The 13598-nt window shown below is 38.6% G+C and overlaps 1 protein-coding gene across 6 annotated transcripts in view; it reads left to right on the plus strand.

Moving 5' to 3' along the window:
* Window positions 1–13598, plus strand: part of DROSHA (drosha ribonuclease III) — a 74492-nt gene that overhangs the window by 50204 nt on the left and 10690 nt on the right. For all 6 annotated transcript variants that reach the window (XM_058831419.1, XM_058831420.1, XM_058831423.1 and 3 more), the window contains 6 exons: window positions 582–684; window positions 3665–3735; window positions 4815–4859; window positions 7672–7829; window positions 9411–9516; window positions 13110–13251. In XM_058831419.1, coding sequence (XP_058687402.1) covers window positions 582–684; window positions 3665–3735; window positions 4815–4859; window positions 7672–7829; window positions 9411–9516; window positions 13110–13251 — 625 coding nt within the window. The remainder of the gene's footprint in view (window positions 1–581; window positions 685–3664; window positions 3736–4814; window positions 4860–7671; window positions 7830–9410; window positions 9517–13109; window positions 13252–13598) is intronic.

Genomic DNA, 13598 nt, shown 5'->3' on the forward strand with positions numbered 1-13598 from the left:
TAAAAATCCCAGTAATGGTTTTGTGTCAAAAAGACGAATATGTAAAGAGGATGTAGGAGCTCTTGCCTGCATTTCTATAGTAGAATTATCATATATTACAGAAAATATCTGACTTACTCCATGTGATTTTGACTGGCAAGCAGAACTATAGTTCAGGCAATAGATGAATGTTAATGATGCATTTTTGAAATGAAGAAGGAAGCTAGGTGGCACTGCAGATTAAAATATGAGCCCTCTCTTGCAGTGCCCAGAGGCTAACACCTGTTGGTCTTGGAGGAAAAAGCCAGGTGTTCAATGGATTGTGTCTACCAGAGTTCCTATTCCTCACTGTTCTGCATTAGCTTCTTTTGATTTGATAATTCTAGTTTTTTCTATGGTGTCACACTCAAGTTTTTTACCTCTGATAAACAAAGGAAAGGTTTTCATTTTAGCCTGTGTCTGAAGTGAAACTATGGAGAAAAGCATCATAGTTCCTTCTAACCTGGAAGCCGTATGACAACAGTGTAATTGAACTTAGTGACTAAACTGGTACTCTTGTACTTCTAAAACCATGGTTTTAACTCTTTCTACGCATTTTGCAGAAGCTGGAACTAGAACGATTCATGCTCTATGCTCATGGTCCAGACCTTTGTAGGGAGTCAGATCTCCGCCATGCCATGGCCAACTGCTTTGAAGCCCTAATAGGTAAGGAGTCTGCATTTGTGTGTGCAGACAGTTACGTTTTATACATGTCTGTGTGCCGTGTTGACTGTGATGGAGGAGATGTGGGCCCGTTGAGTAGTGCTAGTAGGCAACAGTAAAGCTTCTTACATCATCTTTGTCCCTTCCCTTCTCCTGCACATATGCCTCGTGTATAAACACAAGTGTGTAGTACAACCAATCTCATCTTCCATATCCTGGCTCCTGCACACTGAAGGTGAAGCCATTTCACATCACTGCAGAGCTCTGTCTCTCCTGTGCCAGCATGGCCTGACACCTGCCCCCTGTCTGACGGGAGCAGTTCAGTCACCGGGGCCTGGCAGAAAATAAGCAGGTTCACTGCTTCCAGTAGTGCAGAACAGACCTGCAACCTCATCCCTGAATTTTAAACTGCAGCTTGCTTTCTGAATTCATCAGGCACTCCCAACTGAGTCACCAGACTGCTTTCTCTGTGCCCTGCTTGCCTCCTGTGAATTTGCAAAGTAAATACCTTTTCCTCTTTGCACCTTTCTTACAGGTAAAAAGCATGGCAATATGCCATGGCTGGTGTAATAAAGCTACCCTCTAGCTGAGGGTGGAGGAAAATTGTGTCAAATTTGCTGTTGGGTGCTAAGATGCTGGTTAGTGGCTGGCTGCATAGGTTTATATTGAAGAGTAGATCAGAGCCTGACCAGTTACCAGGAAAGGGGGTGGAAATCTCATTGGTTACATCTGCACAACTTCTATTTTAGATAGCATATTTTTATGAATCTTTACTTGTTTTGAGTACACAAAGCAAGTTAATCTCACTGGTTTGACTTCATATTCATCGAGATGTACTGTACAAGTTACTAGCTATGGGAATGGTTTAGCCCTGATGCAGGTCTTTATGTACTACACAAGGTCCTAAAGCATTTTGTCCTGCTTTGAAAAATAGATCATGGTTGGCTTAGATGTCAACAGTTCTGTGCATTCTGCCTTGGGCCAGATTGCATTTCCTCTTATCAAGAAATAAGAGTTTTTCTTTTAACTCTATTTTGCTTTCCATGAATGCTTTGATCTTTTATTTAAAAATAAAAAGCAAACAGAAGAGGAACACTAGATATGTATCTCTGTCTTTGTTCTTAGGCTTCAGCTTGTCTAGGATGTAGTGATGAGAACTATTTGGCAAGCATTGAGATTTGCTGAGAGAGCAGGCTTGCTGTTTAACCTCCAATACAAAGCTGTTCAGAAAGTTAATTGAGCAATAAGATTTTGTCAGTGCTGTAGCTAAAATCTGAGAGCTTGTTAAGGAACTATAAAAGTATATGTAGGGTCTGAAACTCCTACTTGAGGCTCTTCTGCAAAGTCTGGTGCTTGTCTCTGTGATGAAAATAAAAAACAGAAGTGTGAGCAGGTTGCCTGGGAATTGTTTAGAATTTTTTGCTCTCATAATATTCTTCTGCAAAATTAGCCTTATAAACCCCCAGACTGTTCTTCAAGGAGTCCAAAGAATGTAGTTGACCTAGTGAAAAATCAAAGGGGAGGGGAAAGGCAAGGAAAATCATGTTCTTCTTGTATGTGGGTACATGCACTCCCTTTCTGTGTTCTTGATGTAGCTGTGTATTCCATTTGCTTTTATGCTTACAAAGCAAGTTTGAGATTTTCAGAAGCTCTCCTGTAAAGAGTATTGAAGGACAAAATGTTGATACTAAATTTAAGAAGGACCTGTGCAGATATAGAGTATATGTAGCGTACACCCAAAAATATAATATGTTAACACAAATTTTGCTGAGCTTGTTGCTGATGGACATGTGTAGAGGGCTAGTGAGGGCTATGTGTGAAGTTGAAAAAAAACAAAACCCAGACAATCTTCAGAAATGGAGGCACGCAGAGGTGCCGTTTCCAGTTCAGACAATAAATTACTGTGATACCAATAAGGAAGGAAGCCTAAGGAAGACTTTGAGCTTTGCAGTAGTCCTGATGCATCATTTATATGCAAGTGTAATCTTGTTGGAAATTTAGAAAAATGGCAATTATTTGTTAGTTGTACAAATGTATTTTGTGGGTTTCCCTATCTGCAAATGTTGCTGTTGCAGTTTATCCCCAGCCAGCAGCCAAGCCCCATGCAGCCACTGGCTCATTCCTCCACCAGTGGGATTGAGGAGAGAATCGGAAGCGTAAAAGATGGAAAAGTCTTGGGTTGAGATAAAGACAATTTCATAAGAAAAGCAAAAGTTGTGCATACAAGCAAAGCAAAACAAGAAATCATTTCACTGCTTCCCATGGGCAGGCAGCTGTTCAGCTATCTCCAGGAGAGTAGGGCCCTGTCAAACATAACAGTGACTTGGGAAGAGAAACACCATTGCTCCAAGCATACCCCTTTCCTCCTTCTTCCCTGCAGTTTATATACAGAGCATGATGTCATGCAGTCTGAAATATGCCTTTGGTCAGTTGGGGTCACCTTTCCTGGCTGTGTCTCCTCCCAACCTCCCAAACACCCCTTAGTCTCTTCTCCACTGTGGCAGTACCAAAAGAAGAAAAGGCCTTGACTTTGTGTGAGCCCTACTCAGCAATAACAAAAACATCTCTGTTTACCAACCCTGTGTTCAGCAAAAATGGAATATCCCTGTACTAGTCACTGTGAAGAAAATTATTCCTGCTGAAATCAGTACAATTGTATAGTTAGCAGTTTACTGGAAAGTACTTTTGGAAATGTATTGCATCTAGGTTAATTTGTTTGAACTTTGCTTTTTGGATGTATCATTTTCTATCACTGATATATATTATTTCAGGTTTTTCTTTGCATTTTATGTCTGCTGATTTATGCTGGTGTTTAACATGCTTTAAATTTCTCCAAGAAATAGGATTTACTACAGAAAGCATGCTTTTAAAAATGAATGTGTTGAAGATGAAGAAGTCAAAGATCTTTGACTTGCTTGTGCTTAGTAATTTTCTAAGTATTAATTGCATTATTGACCTTTGATATATTGGTCCTGTCATGTAGGAGCTGTTTATCTAGAGGGAAGCCTAGAAGAAGCAAAACAATTATTTGGACGTTTGCTCTTCAATGAAAAGGTATTTATGTACTTACATGATTTGATTTCCAGTTCAAAAATAACTAGATGTGCCTTCCCATCCATTATTTTACTTAAGGATCACAAATGAACAGAAGTACTGTTTTATGTAGTTCCTAGAAATTGAATTGAATAGGACAGCAAGTTGTACTGATCCAGGCAAAAAAAAAATAGGGTGTTTTCTCAGGTGTGCTTTAGGTTTCCTGGCTTAGGTAGGGAAAGGTAGGTGGTGTGGGAAACCTGATAGCTTCCATTCAAAGTGCTGCTCTGAAAACAGAAATGGGTGCTGCAGATCCAGGTGTCAGGTTCGGAGGGAATGATGCACATGTTGAGCAGCTATTCTGTTTATCACTTAAATCATCCTACCCTAAAAGCTTTAAACATATATTTTGGAAAAAAAAAAAAAAAAAAAAAGGAGGGTATTTCATTCAGCATTTACCCAATTGCACAATTGCAGTGTGCAATAATAGATGAGGCTGTATCTTAGATGGCTGTTAGTTAGAACATGTGCTGTATAAAGGTGAAAGAAAGTAGCCACCGCTGGGACAGCATGTGGCAGTGGTGAGAGGATGAGCTGTATATCATTTTCCTTCCTCTAAGTCTGTGAAATAACAAAACATATTAGAAATAGAATTATTTGGAAGCCTATTGTAACTCAGTGTTTATTTGCTGCTCAATGGCTGTAGTGAAGGAAGCCTTTATGAGATAGAAGAAAATAAGTGGTTCTTTTTTTTTCTTTTTCAGTCCTTGCCTTTGGAGAAGTCAAACTTGCTACTGAGGAGTACTTGCAAATAAAGTTAGTCCTGAGGCTTAAACAAATCTTTTTCTTCCTTTAACCACTTTTTATGTGGTTCAAGGATTTTTCCACCTCTTTGACACAAGCTAATTGGGAGAACTACAGGCATTTTGAACAGCAAATACACGAATTTAAAAATTAGTTTGCCAGCACTATTGAATTTGCAATAAGCAGAGTCAGCATCTGAAATAGTTCAGTATTTCAAGTAATGACATTTTATTTAGTACTGTGGAATTTGTTAAATGACTCCCTTGAGCATTAAAGGCATCTCTCAATGTTTGCAGGACCTGCGGGATGTATGGCTTAATTATCCACTACACCCACTCCAAGTAAGTGTATCCCTTTCTGTAATAAATTTCACAGTTCTGTTTTATTTTCAGGGATGCTTTTCCATAGGTTTCCATTGTGATGACATCTCAGAAATTGTGCTAAAGAGTAGCCAAAATAATATATATGTTTTCCTTCGTGTTTGGTTTATGATTTCTTTTGTTGTCCTTTTTTAAATAAGTAGTGAGTTTCTGCACCTCTGAGAATTAGTCATTCACCTTTCCTCGGCTCATGTTTGTTATATAACTGCGTATACAATAAATCCGATGAAAGGTAGCATTTTGACAGCTTCTTGTTTGTCTTCTTTTAGTTGGGGAAAAAGGGTGCAAAAACAATCTATGAACATATTTTCTTAACCTGAAAATAGGGCTGAAACATTAATAGTAAGAAGGCACATTAATTGAATGCCATAGAAGTTTTGATTTGATTCTGTTTTGATTTGATTCTGTTCTGATTTTGAGTGTGTGTGCCCATGCAATGATAGTGTGGTTGTTTCAGTGATTCCAGTAACTTTAATTACCACTTAAACACTAAAATTATGAAGGTGTCTGAAGGCTAACTTATTCTCCATGTATCAAGGGATATAAGTTCACAAGCTGTCAATTTATGAGGTTGGAAGTCGCGAGATTGATGTCCCGGTCCATTCTCCCTTAATGAATTCTTGGGCAGACATAGAGCCTCTCTGCACTGTAGCTCCTTGTCTTCAGTGCAAGCAGGGGTATGCAAGGGTGCTGCAAGAACAGCACTGAGTGCACAGCCAAAATCATCAGTAATAAATCAGTACATGTGAAGAATTTCTATAACTACATCCCTCTGAGTGTAAATACAAAGAGTACTCTTAATAGGAAGATAACATTTTTGAGATTCAGCACTAGCTGTCCTGCATGGTGGCACATGCAACTCCAAAGATTGCTCTTCATCTAAATTTCTTTCTTTTATCTTACTTTATTTTAACCTTTTCATCCCTGCTTTCCCAAAGAAGACTTGCACTCTGCTTAGAAATTGGCAACAATCAGTGTGGGAAGTAATTTCTTACTACTACCTTGACTTGTGTGATGAAAATTGTTTTCTTCTGGATCCCAAAACCATCCTAGGGGGTTTTGCCAGTAGGTGAAACACAGGCAGTTCAGACTGGTCTTTGGGCACAGCTAGCCTGAAAAATGTAATTTTTAAAAATTACTAAAAATCACTGTAACAGTATGCCAAATGAGATCCCAATAAAAAAAAAAAAATCTCTGGCTAAGATAACAGAGTTACAGATCTTCAGTTCTGTGTATTTGGCAGTAGCCAAATCTGTAGAAATGGTTCTAAAAAAATAGTTAGTTGTCATCTGGATACATATGGACTCTTTAGAAAGAGTCAACATGTAAAGATTAGTCCTGCCTCACAGATGTATGGGAAGTTTTACGACACAAATCTGCATGTGGTAATGCAGATGATACTGTCTGCTGGGTTTCCTGAGAGGTTGTTGGAAAGACAGTCAGGAAAGGCTTTTAAAATTTTTATCTTTTTTTTTTTTTTTTTAAGAATCAATAAAAAAAGCAACTCTAGTGAAAAATATCAGTCCCTACCAGATTTAAAGAAATGGCTGAAACATAAGAAATGAAGAATAGGAGTGAAATGACCACATCTTACAAGGAATGGTGATCACTGGCAGATTTCCCTTGAGATCTTTGCTAAAGTAGAGGCTGTTCTCATTGACAGCCTAGGGAAGAGGATGAGCAGTGAGATGGCAGTTTGTTGACAGTACCAAATTATTTCAGGTAGCAGGGACAACAGCAGACTGAAGAATTGCACTCTGGTAGTGAGAATGCAAGGGTGACTCACTGTGGGGTTTAAAAAAGCAGAAGAAATTCTGTGTAGGTAAATAGAAAGGGCTGTGTAGAGGAAGCAGAAAGCAGTCTCAGCTCCACATGCAGCTGAACCCCAAAATGACAATTATCTCTCTAGTGTGGGATTTTGGTGCAAGGGTGTGTAGCTCTGTGAAAGGGTGAACTGAATGTTCAATACAGAAAAAAGTCAAATTGAATGTAATCAATTCATAGAAAAAGGGCAGACAACAAACTGAAAATTATCTCAATGCCGGTTTAAAAAGCTGTGGTTATTCCTACTTTTTTTTTTAGGCATCCTCTTCTGGATAATTCCTCCTTTAAGGCATTGCTATACCAAAGAGATGCTCAGAGTGGGTGGAGGAAATGCTTAAGCCATTTCCCAGCTCCACAAAGGCATTTAACAGTGTCATCACATCAAGGACGTCAAACAAGAAACTGATATGAAAAGATACTGACCCAAAGCAATAATTTTAATTTTCTTGTGTTAGTGTGCTCTCTTGAATTTCATAATCAATGTATTTATTCTTGATTTTTTGATACTTAAGGAAAGTGGGAGAGATTGATTTGGGTTTTGTCTCGTCCTGACATACTGTCAGTCTGCTAGTCCTATTCTAATAATTTTTGAATCTGTTGCTCAGTTGCATACAATGTGATAATGTTAGAAAACACAGAAATGTACAATTGTACATGTTTTGTGAAAATTTGTATTATGCTACAATGCATACACATGCAGAGACATGTATGTAAGTGATGTGCTTCAGCTGTTGAAAATGCATGCATCAGAGCTCATCTCTTCTTTGAGTGGTAATTATCCAAGACCAAAAGGCAGAGGAAACTTGGTTTTCTCAGTTCAGCTGTCTATGGAGCTTGTTCATTGCATTCCTTGCCCTTGATTTAGAGAAGGCCTGCTTTTCTCTGAAAATTTCTGCAGTAGTCTTACTTGACAGAGTTGGTCATTACTTAAACTTCATTTTTCTTGCAGCTGCAGGAATCTAATACTGACAGGCAACTCATTGAGACCTCTCCAGTTCTTCAAAAGCTTACAGAGTTTGAGGAGGCAATTGGAGTCATCTTTACTCATGTTCGGCTTCTGGCACGTGCATTCACTCTGAGGACAGTAGGCTTTAACCATCTGACTCTGTGAGTACATAGCAAGAGTCCTCATGTAGCTCTGTTGGCCCTTCTGTAAGAGTACTCCAGATTGCCTAGTTTGCAAACAAACTATGTTACATTAATTTCCTGGAATAGAGCAGCTATGTTCACAAGCCCGCCTGGGTCAGTATGCCACCTCTGGCAGTTGTCAGTAGCAAATACCTTGGGAAAGACTGTAGAAGGTGTTAGAGACCTATCCTGGTGTTATTTTGAGCTTTTTGCATGACTGATTATTTGACTGATACTTGTACATCACTTCTGAGACCATAGCAGAACATACCTGGAGGTACATTTGGGCAGAGAAAAGAAGTAAATTACACTCCAAGTGTCTAAGCACAGCCCTTGTGTTCTGTTGCTTGCAAAGCTGCCAGGCCCTGTTTTCAAGCTAACAGTATTATAGAATATGCTGAGTTAGAAGGCACCCATCAGAATCATCAAGTCCAACTCCTGGCTCTGCATATGACAACCCAGGAATCACACCATGTGCCTGAGAGTGTTGTCCACACACTTCCTGAACTCAAACAGGCTTTGTGCTGAGACCACTTCCCTGGGGAGCCTTTTCAATGTTAAACCATCCTCTGAGTGAAAAACCTCTTTGTGATATCCAGCCTAAACCTCTCCTGACTCAGCTTCATGTTGTTTCCTTGAGCCCTGTCACTGGTCATGAAAGTGAAGAGATCAGTACCTGCCCCTCCATTCCCCTCTGCAGTGAGGTCTCCCCTCAGTCCCCTCCATGCTGAACAGACAAAGTGACTTCAGCTGCTCCTCACACGGCTTCCCCTCAAGACCTTTCACCACCACAGTTGCTCACCTTTGGACACTCTCAAACAGCTTAATGTTGTCTTTATATTGTGGAGCCCAAAACTGCACACAATATCCAAGGTGAGGCTGCCCCAGAGCAGAGCAGGACAATCCCCTTCCTTGCCCAGCTGGTGATGCTGTGCCTGATGCCCCCTAGGACACACTTGGCCCTCCTCACTGCTGACTCATGTTCAACTTGCCATCAACCAAGACCCCCCAGGGTTCCACAGTGCTGCTCCAGCCTGTCATTCCCCACTTTGTACACACAACTAGGGTTGTCCCAGACAGAGAATCAACACTTGCCCTTGTTAAACTTCGTATCAGTGGTTACCCTCTCCAGGATCTTGTATTAATTTAAACCCTGATCCTTTTCTTTCTTGTGAATGGACAGACATTTTTCTCTGTTGAGGTCACTGCATTCATCAGTTCATTTTCTTAAAACAAGTTTGAGGTAGAGATCTTATCCCATTACAGATGTGATGTCAACTGCTCTTCTCCTTCATTTAGTCTGTGATCTGTAATCTAATGGTTGCATTTATTTGTAGCTATCCTGATTTGCTTTTTGCCTGTAAGTTGGTGTTACTACAGTAATGAGCTGTGTTTTCATCTCACCTGATTAACACTGAAAAATTGTCTTAAATGTGTTTGGAAATGAGCAAGTCTCACTTTCAGATAACTCTTCATTTTAATTTGTGTGTGCATGCTGGTTTTGGTTTTTTCCTCACTGAGTGCTTATTGATTTTGCTGCATTGATGTCTCATTTTTCAGAGGCCACAACCAGAGGATGGAATTCCTGGGTGACTCCATAATGCAGTTGGTAGCCACAGAGTATTTATTCATACATTTCCCCGATCATCATGAAGGGCACTTAACGGTGAGGCTGCCATCAATCATATTCTCCATAAGAGCGAGAGTGGGATGGAGACTGAAATTATCAGAACAGCTAGTGAATTGTTCTGAGTTTGATTAATAAAAGAAGCCTCAGCAACCACTTCTCTTAATAAGGCTTTGTTAATTTTAAGTCATGAGCACTGCAATGAATAGAAAATGGTGATTTATGAACCCACTGCAATAACTTCTGTTCAGTCTGTGAAATGGATCAAAAATTTTAAAGATGTCAGCAGTGAAATTGAAGGCTAAAACTAGTTCTTGTTTAAACCATTTATTTAAATAGATGTATCATGTGACTTTTTTTTTATTCATGACTTCTAGTGTGTTGAACATGCATACAGGCAGGGTTTTACATCCTGATAGAAAGTTTTTACAATTTATTTTAGTCTGGTTTTCCTTTTGTCTTTGGTCTGGAATTCCTGGGGTAGCTTTTGAATTTAATTTTACTATAGTTATAGTTGTCTGTTGATTGCTACAGCCTTTTAGCCTCTCTTATGTGGGCTTTGAACAACTAAGTTTGGGGATCTTTCAACCATTTACAGTTCTTTAAATACAGTGTGATAGTATGAGTAGTTTTTTCCTGATTGATTCATTTAGCCCTGCAGCTGGAGAGTTGTGGCTTTGTTTGCAAATAACAAATTTTCTTGGGTTTACTACATTTTTTTAGTTTACTTAAACAGCAAAGCACTACATGTATCAGGAATGTGAGTCAAGTTTTCTACTTAAAGTTAGGAAGTAGCCTAGTTTTAGAGTGGCTTCCTCAGATCAATAAAAGGATGACAGTGCTAAGTCTGTAGCAGGCAATGTGTTATGATTCTAGATAAAAATAATATGATTCTTGAATCTTTTGGGCTAAAGCTGTTTACAAGAGAAGAGAAAATTACAAGCTGTAACTAAAAGTAATTTGAGATTTTCTTCACCATTTCTTAAGTTTCAGTTACATTTGTATGGATTCTTCTGCACCATTCAGGAGACAGGATATAAAGCCTGGTGGGGTTTTTTGCTTTCTACGTGACTTTTAAGAATGTAGGCATCCATAGTTTTATAACTCTTGCAAGAACTATTTGGCCAGGAGGATATGAAATGTTGCTGTTAACGGGTGTAAATACTCAGAAAAATGTCTTTTTATTGCTTAATGTAATGATTAGTGAGTTGGAAAGTACAAGTTGCACACTTCAGTTTTTAGTTAAAACCGTAAAGATGAAGTGGAGTGGATGCTGAAAACGTAAAGATATGAAGAAGCAGGCAGTTGCCTAAAATAAAATTTGAACTCCGGAGAGGTGCATGTAGGGAAAAAGAAAATTATCTTAAAATGTTTTTAAATTTGATGACAACTGAAATGAGACATGAGAAAGTAGACTGATAAAGTGGAATCTTATGAGAAACAGCAAACACTAAGCTCTTTCTCCTGTCATCTGGGAACATACTTAAATCTGAAGTAATAGTAGAACATCAACTAAGTGGTGTCTGGTGTGTTGAGGGCAATTTTGATCAAGGATTCCACTTGACTGGCAATGCAGTGGCTTCCCAGTATGGAGTGATTACTTGTGGAGAGATGTCTGTAAATTAACTACATTTAAGAAAAAGAAAGGAAAACACAGTCATACCTACATACTTGGAGATAGCCAAATAATGGACCAGAAAAGAAGTTGACATTTTGTTGGATGTTGGAAGATACAGCTTCTCCAGTACTGGATTATGGATACGTTATTCTGGTATAGTCATGAGTGGTATTATGTGGTGAAGATGGAAGAAGTAGGAAAAAAACTTCTTTGTAATTAGAGTCAAACTCGTATCATGTGTCACAGCATCTGCAGTGATGTAGGCTGTGTGTTACTAGTGCAGAGACCAACTCTAAAAAAGCTGCTGGAAAGTCACAGGGACTGTGTCTTCTCTGTATCGTTAAGAGGAATTGAGTTTCTTGCCTGATCACACTTGTAGAGGAGGCAAATTCTAATACGGAGCAAGTTGATAACCACAGTGCTAAGAGGGTAACTGAGTGCTAAGAGGATAACTGGGTTTTTTTTTTCTATCTGTAGTTCACTGGGTAGTGTATGTGTTGCTCTTTGTTTTATGATACTACTAATCATGATTATGGATCCCATCAAAATAAATACAAACACAACAAAAGAAGTCCTTCATCTCCCATTACAAGGCACAAGATTTTTGTCATGGGACATTGCACTTCTGTCTCATAGGTTACATATTAGGATATTGTACTTAGGCTACTTAGGATATTGTTGGGGAAAGTATAGTTTATTTATCTTAAGGACATAAAAGGAAATAATTTTGAAAAGGAGCAAGTAGTAAATGAGTTTAAACAAAGGTTAGGGAGGCAGGTAATAATGCTATCTGCAGTTTTCCTAGTTTACGAAGATCAGGTTGTGAGTATCTGCTTCATACATCATTGACAAACAAATTATGAACATACTGTTCTTTATTTATCTGGTCTTGAGAGATGAAGTATCAAGTGCAGAAAATAAATCTTGATTTTTCATAAGCTCAGTTGGTGTGCTAGAGCTAGGTAGCATATGACTTGTATCTAATAAGCTGAGGAAATGTGATATGGAAGACAAAGAGAGGAAAAAATGAGTCTGCAGCATCTCAACTCTAGATTGCACATAAACCATGGAAAAGAGAAACATTTTTCTCACCTCACCTCTTATAGTAGCTCTAACTTCTTTAATGCTGTTCCATTTAAAGCAAAAAAACAAACAAGCAGGAAAAACGCTGACCCTGACAAAGGTTCAGAAATTCTCCCTAAATTTCCAAAATACTCCTTTAAGCTGTATGAGAGCTTTATGTCTTTGTTAGAGCTCTATGTTTAAGTAATCTGTCTGGAGTCAAGGTTAAGTATTTTCATGACACATCCTTGACATTGTCATATATGGAACATGTTAGGCCACATCTGTGTCTGGGGTGCATTGGCTCAACTGTGCTGCCTTCTAGCAGAGCAAATAGTACATACAGGCTGTCCATCTGTGTATTTTTTTATTCTGGCCAAAGGAATAGAGCAATAGAGAAATAGAGTTTCTGAGCTTCCTCCTCTGCTCATTCTGAGACACTGAACTGTCTTGCTGTAATGTGTATTTCTTTCAGTCACCACTTATTTATTTATTATTTGGTGGACACTGGGGACTGTTCCATGGATTCCAGAATATTGTTTACTTACACTTTATGTTGGAAAATGTATACAACTATGTATTACTTAAAGTAGAAAACAGCAGATTAGCTGAGAAAATATAGGACTTAAGAAAAGATGGTACACAATTGCAAGGAAGCTCAGAAACAAGCATTTTAAATGCATGACATATACTATATACAGAAGTAATGTGTCCATAGAATAAGTAAAGATTGGTGAGAAGAATTGAGACAGAAAGAAAAATCACCAGTAGAAAGAGTGACAGAGTGTGTCTCTATATAAATCACTTGAGATGTTCTGAGTCAAAATATCAGTATACTGAGAGAAGTGAGAAACCTCAAGGATAAAAGTAACTTTTTCTCCCCAGCTCTCCTAGGTTTTGTAGTTTTTTCTTGGTAATTGTTACTATGCAATGGAACTTCTTTCTTTTGCAGCTGTTGAGAAGTTCTTTGGTGAATAACAGAACACAGGCCAAGGTTGCAGAAGAGCTGGGCATGCAAGAGTTTGCCATCACTAACGACAAGACAAAAAGACCTGTAACTCTTCGAACTAAGACTTTGGCTGATCTCTTGGAATGTGAGTTAATTTGGTTATAGTAACTTAGCACTTAATGACTTCCTTTTCCTTGGGGCTTGTTTAAGAAAGCCATTAGAAATCCTCTAAATCACTATTAAAAATGTATGTTCAGGTTTCCAAATGAATTGTGCCTATACCTCTGGAAGCCAGATTTTTGAAGACTAGCCTAGATTTTTGAAGTCAGTATAAAAGCATGAAGGAGGCATAATTGCAGATAGAAAGTAGAAGGCTTAGAAATTGAGGGGTCATGATGACCAGGTCAAAAGCATGTCTTCAAAGTTAAAGCTTATACTCTGAGTTGGGCTATTTAACAGCAGTTTCAGTGTTTAATTAGTATGTTCTTGCCA

This window comes from Poecile atricapillus, chromosome 2 (genome assembly GCF_030490865.1).
Source record: "Poecile atricapillus isolate bPoeAtr1 chromosome 2, bPoeAtr1.hap1, whole genome shotgun sequence".
Classification (NCBI taxonomy): Eukaryota; Metazoa; Chordata; class Aves; order Passeriformes; family Paridae; genus Poecile; species Poecile atricapillus.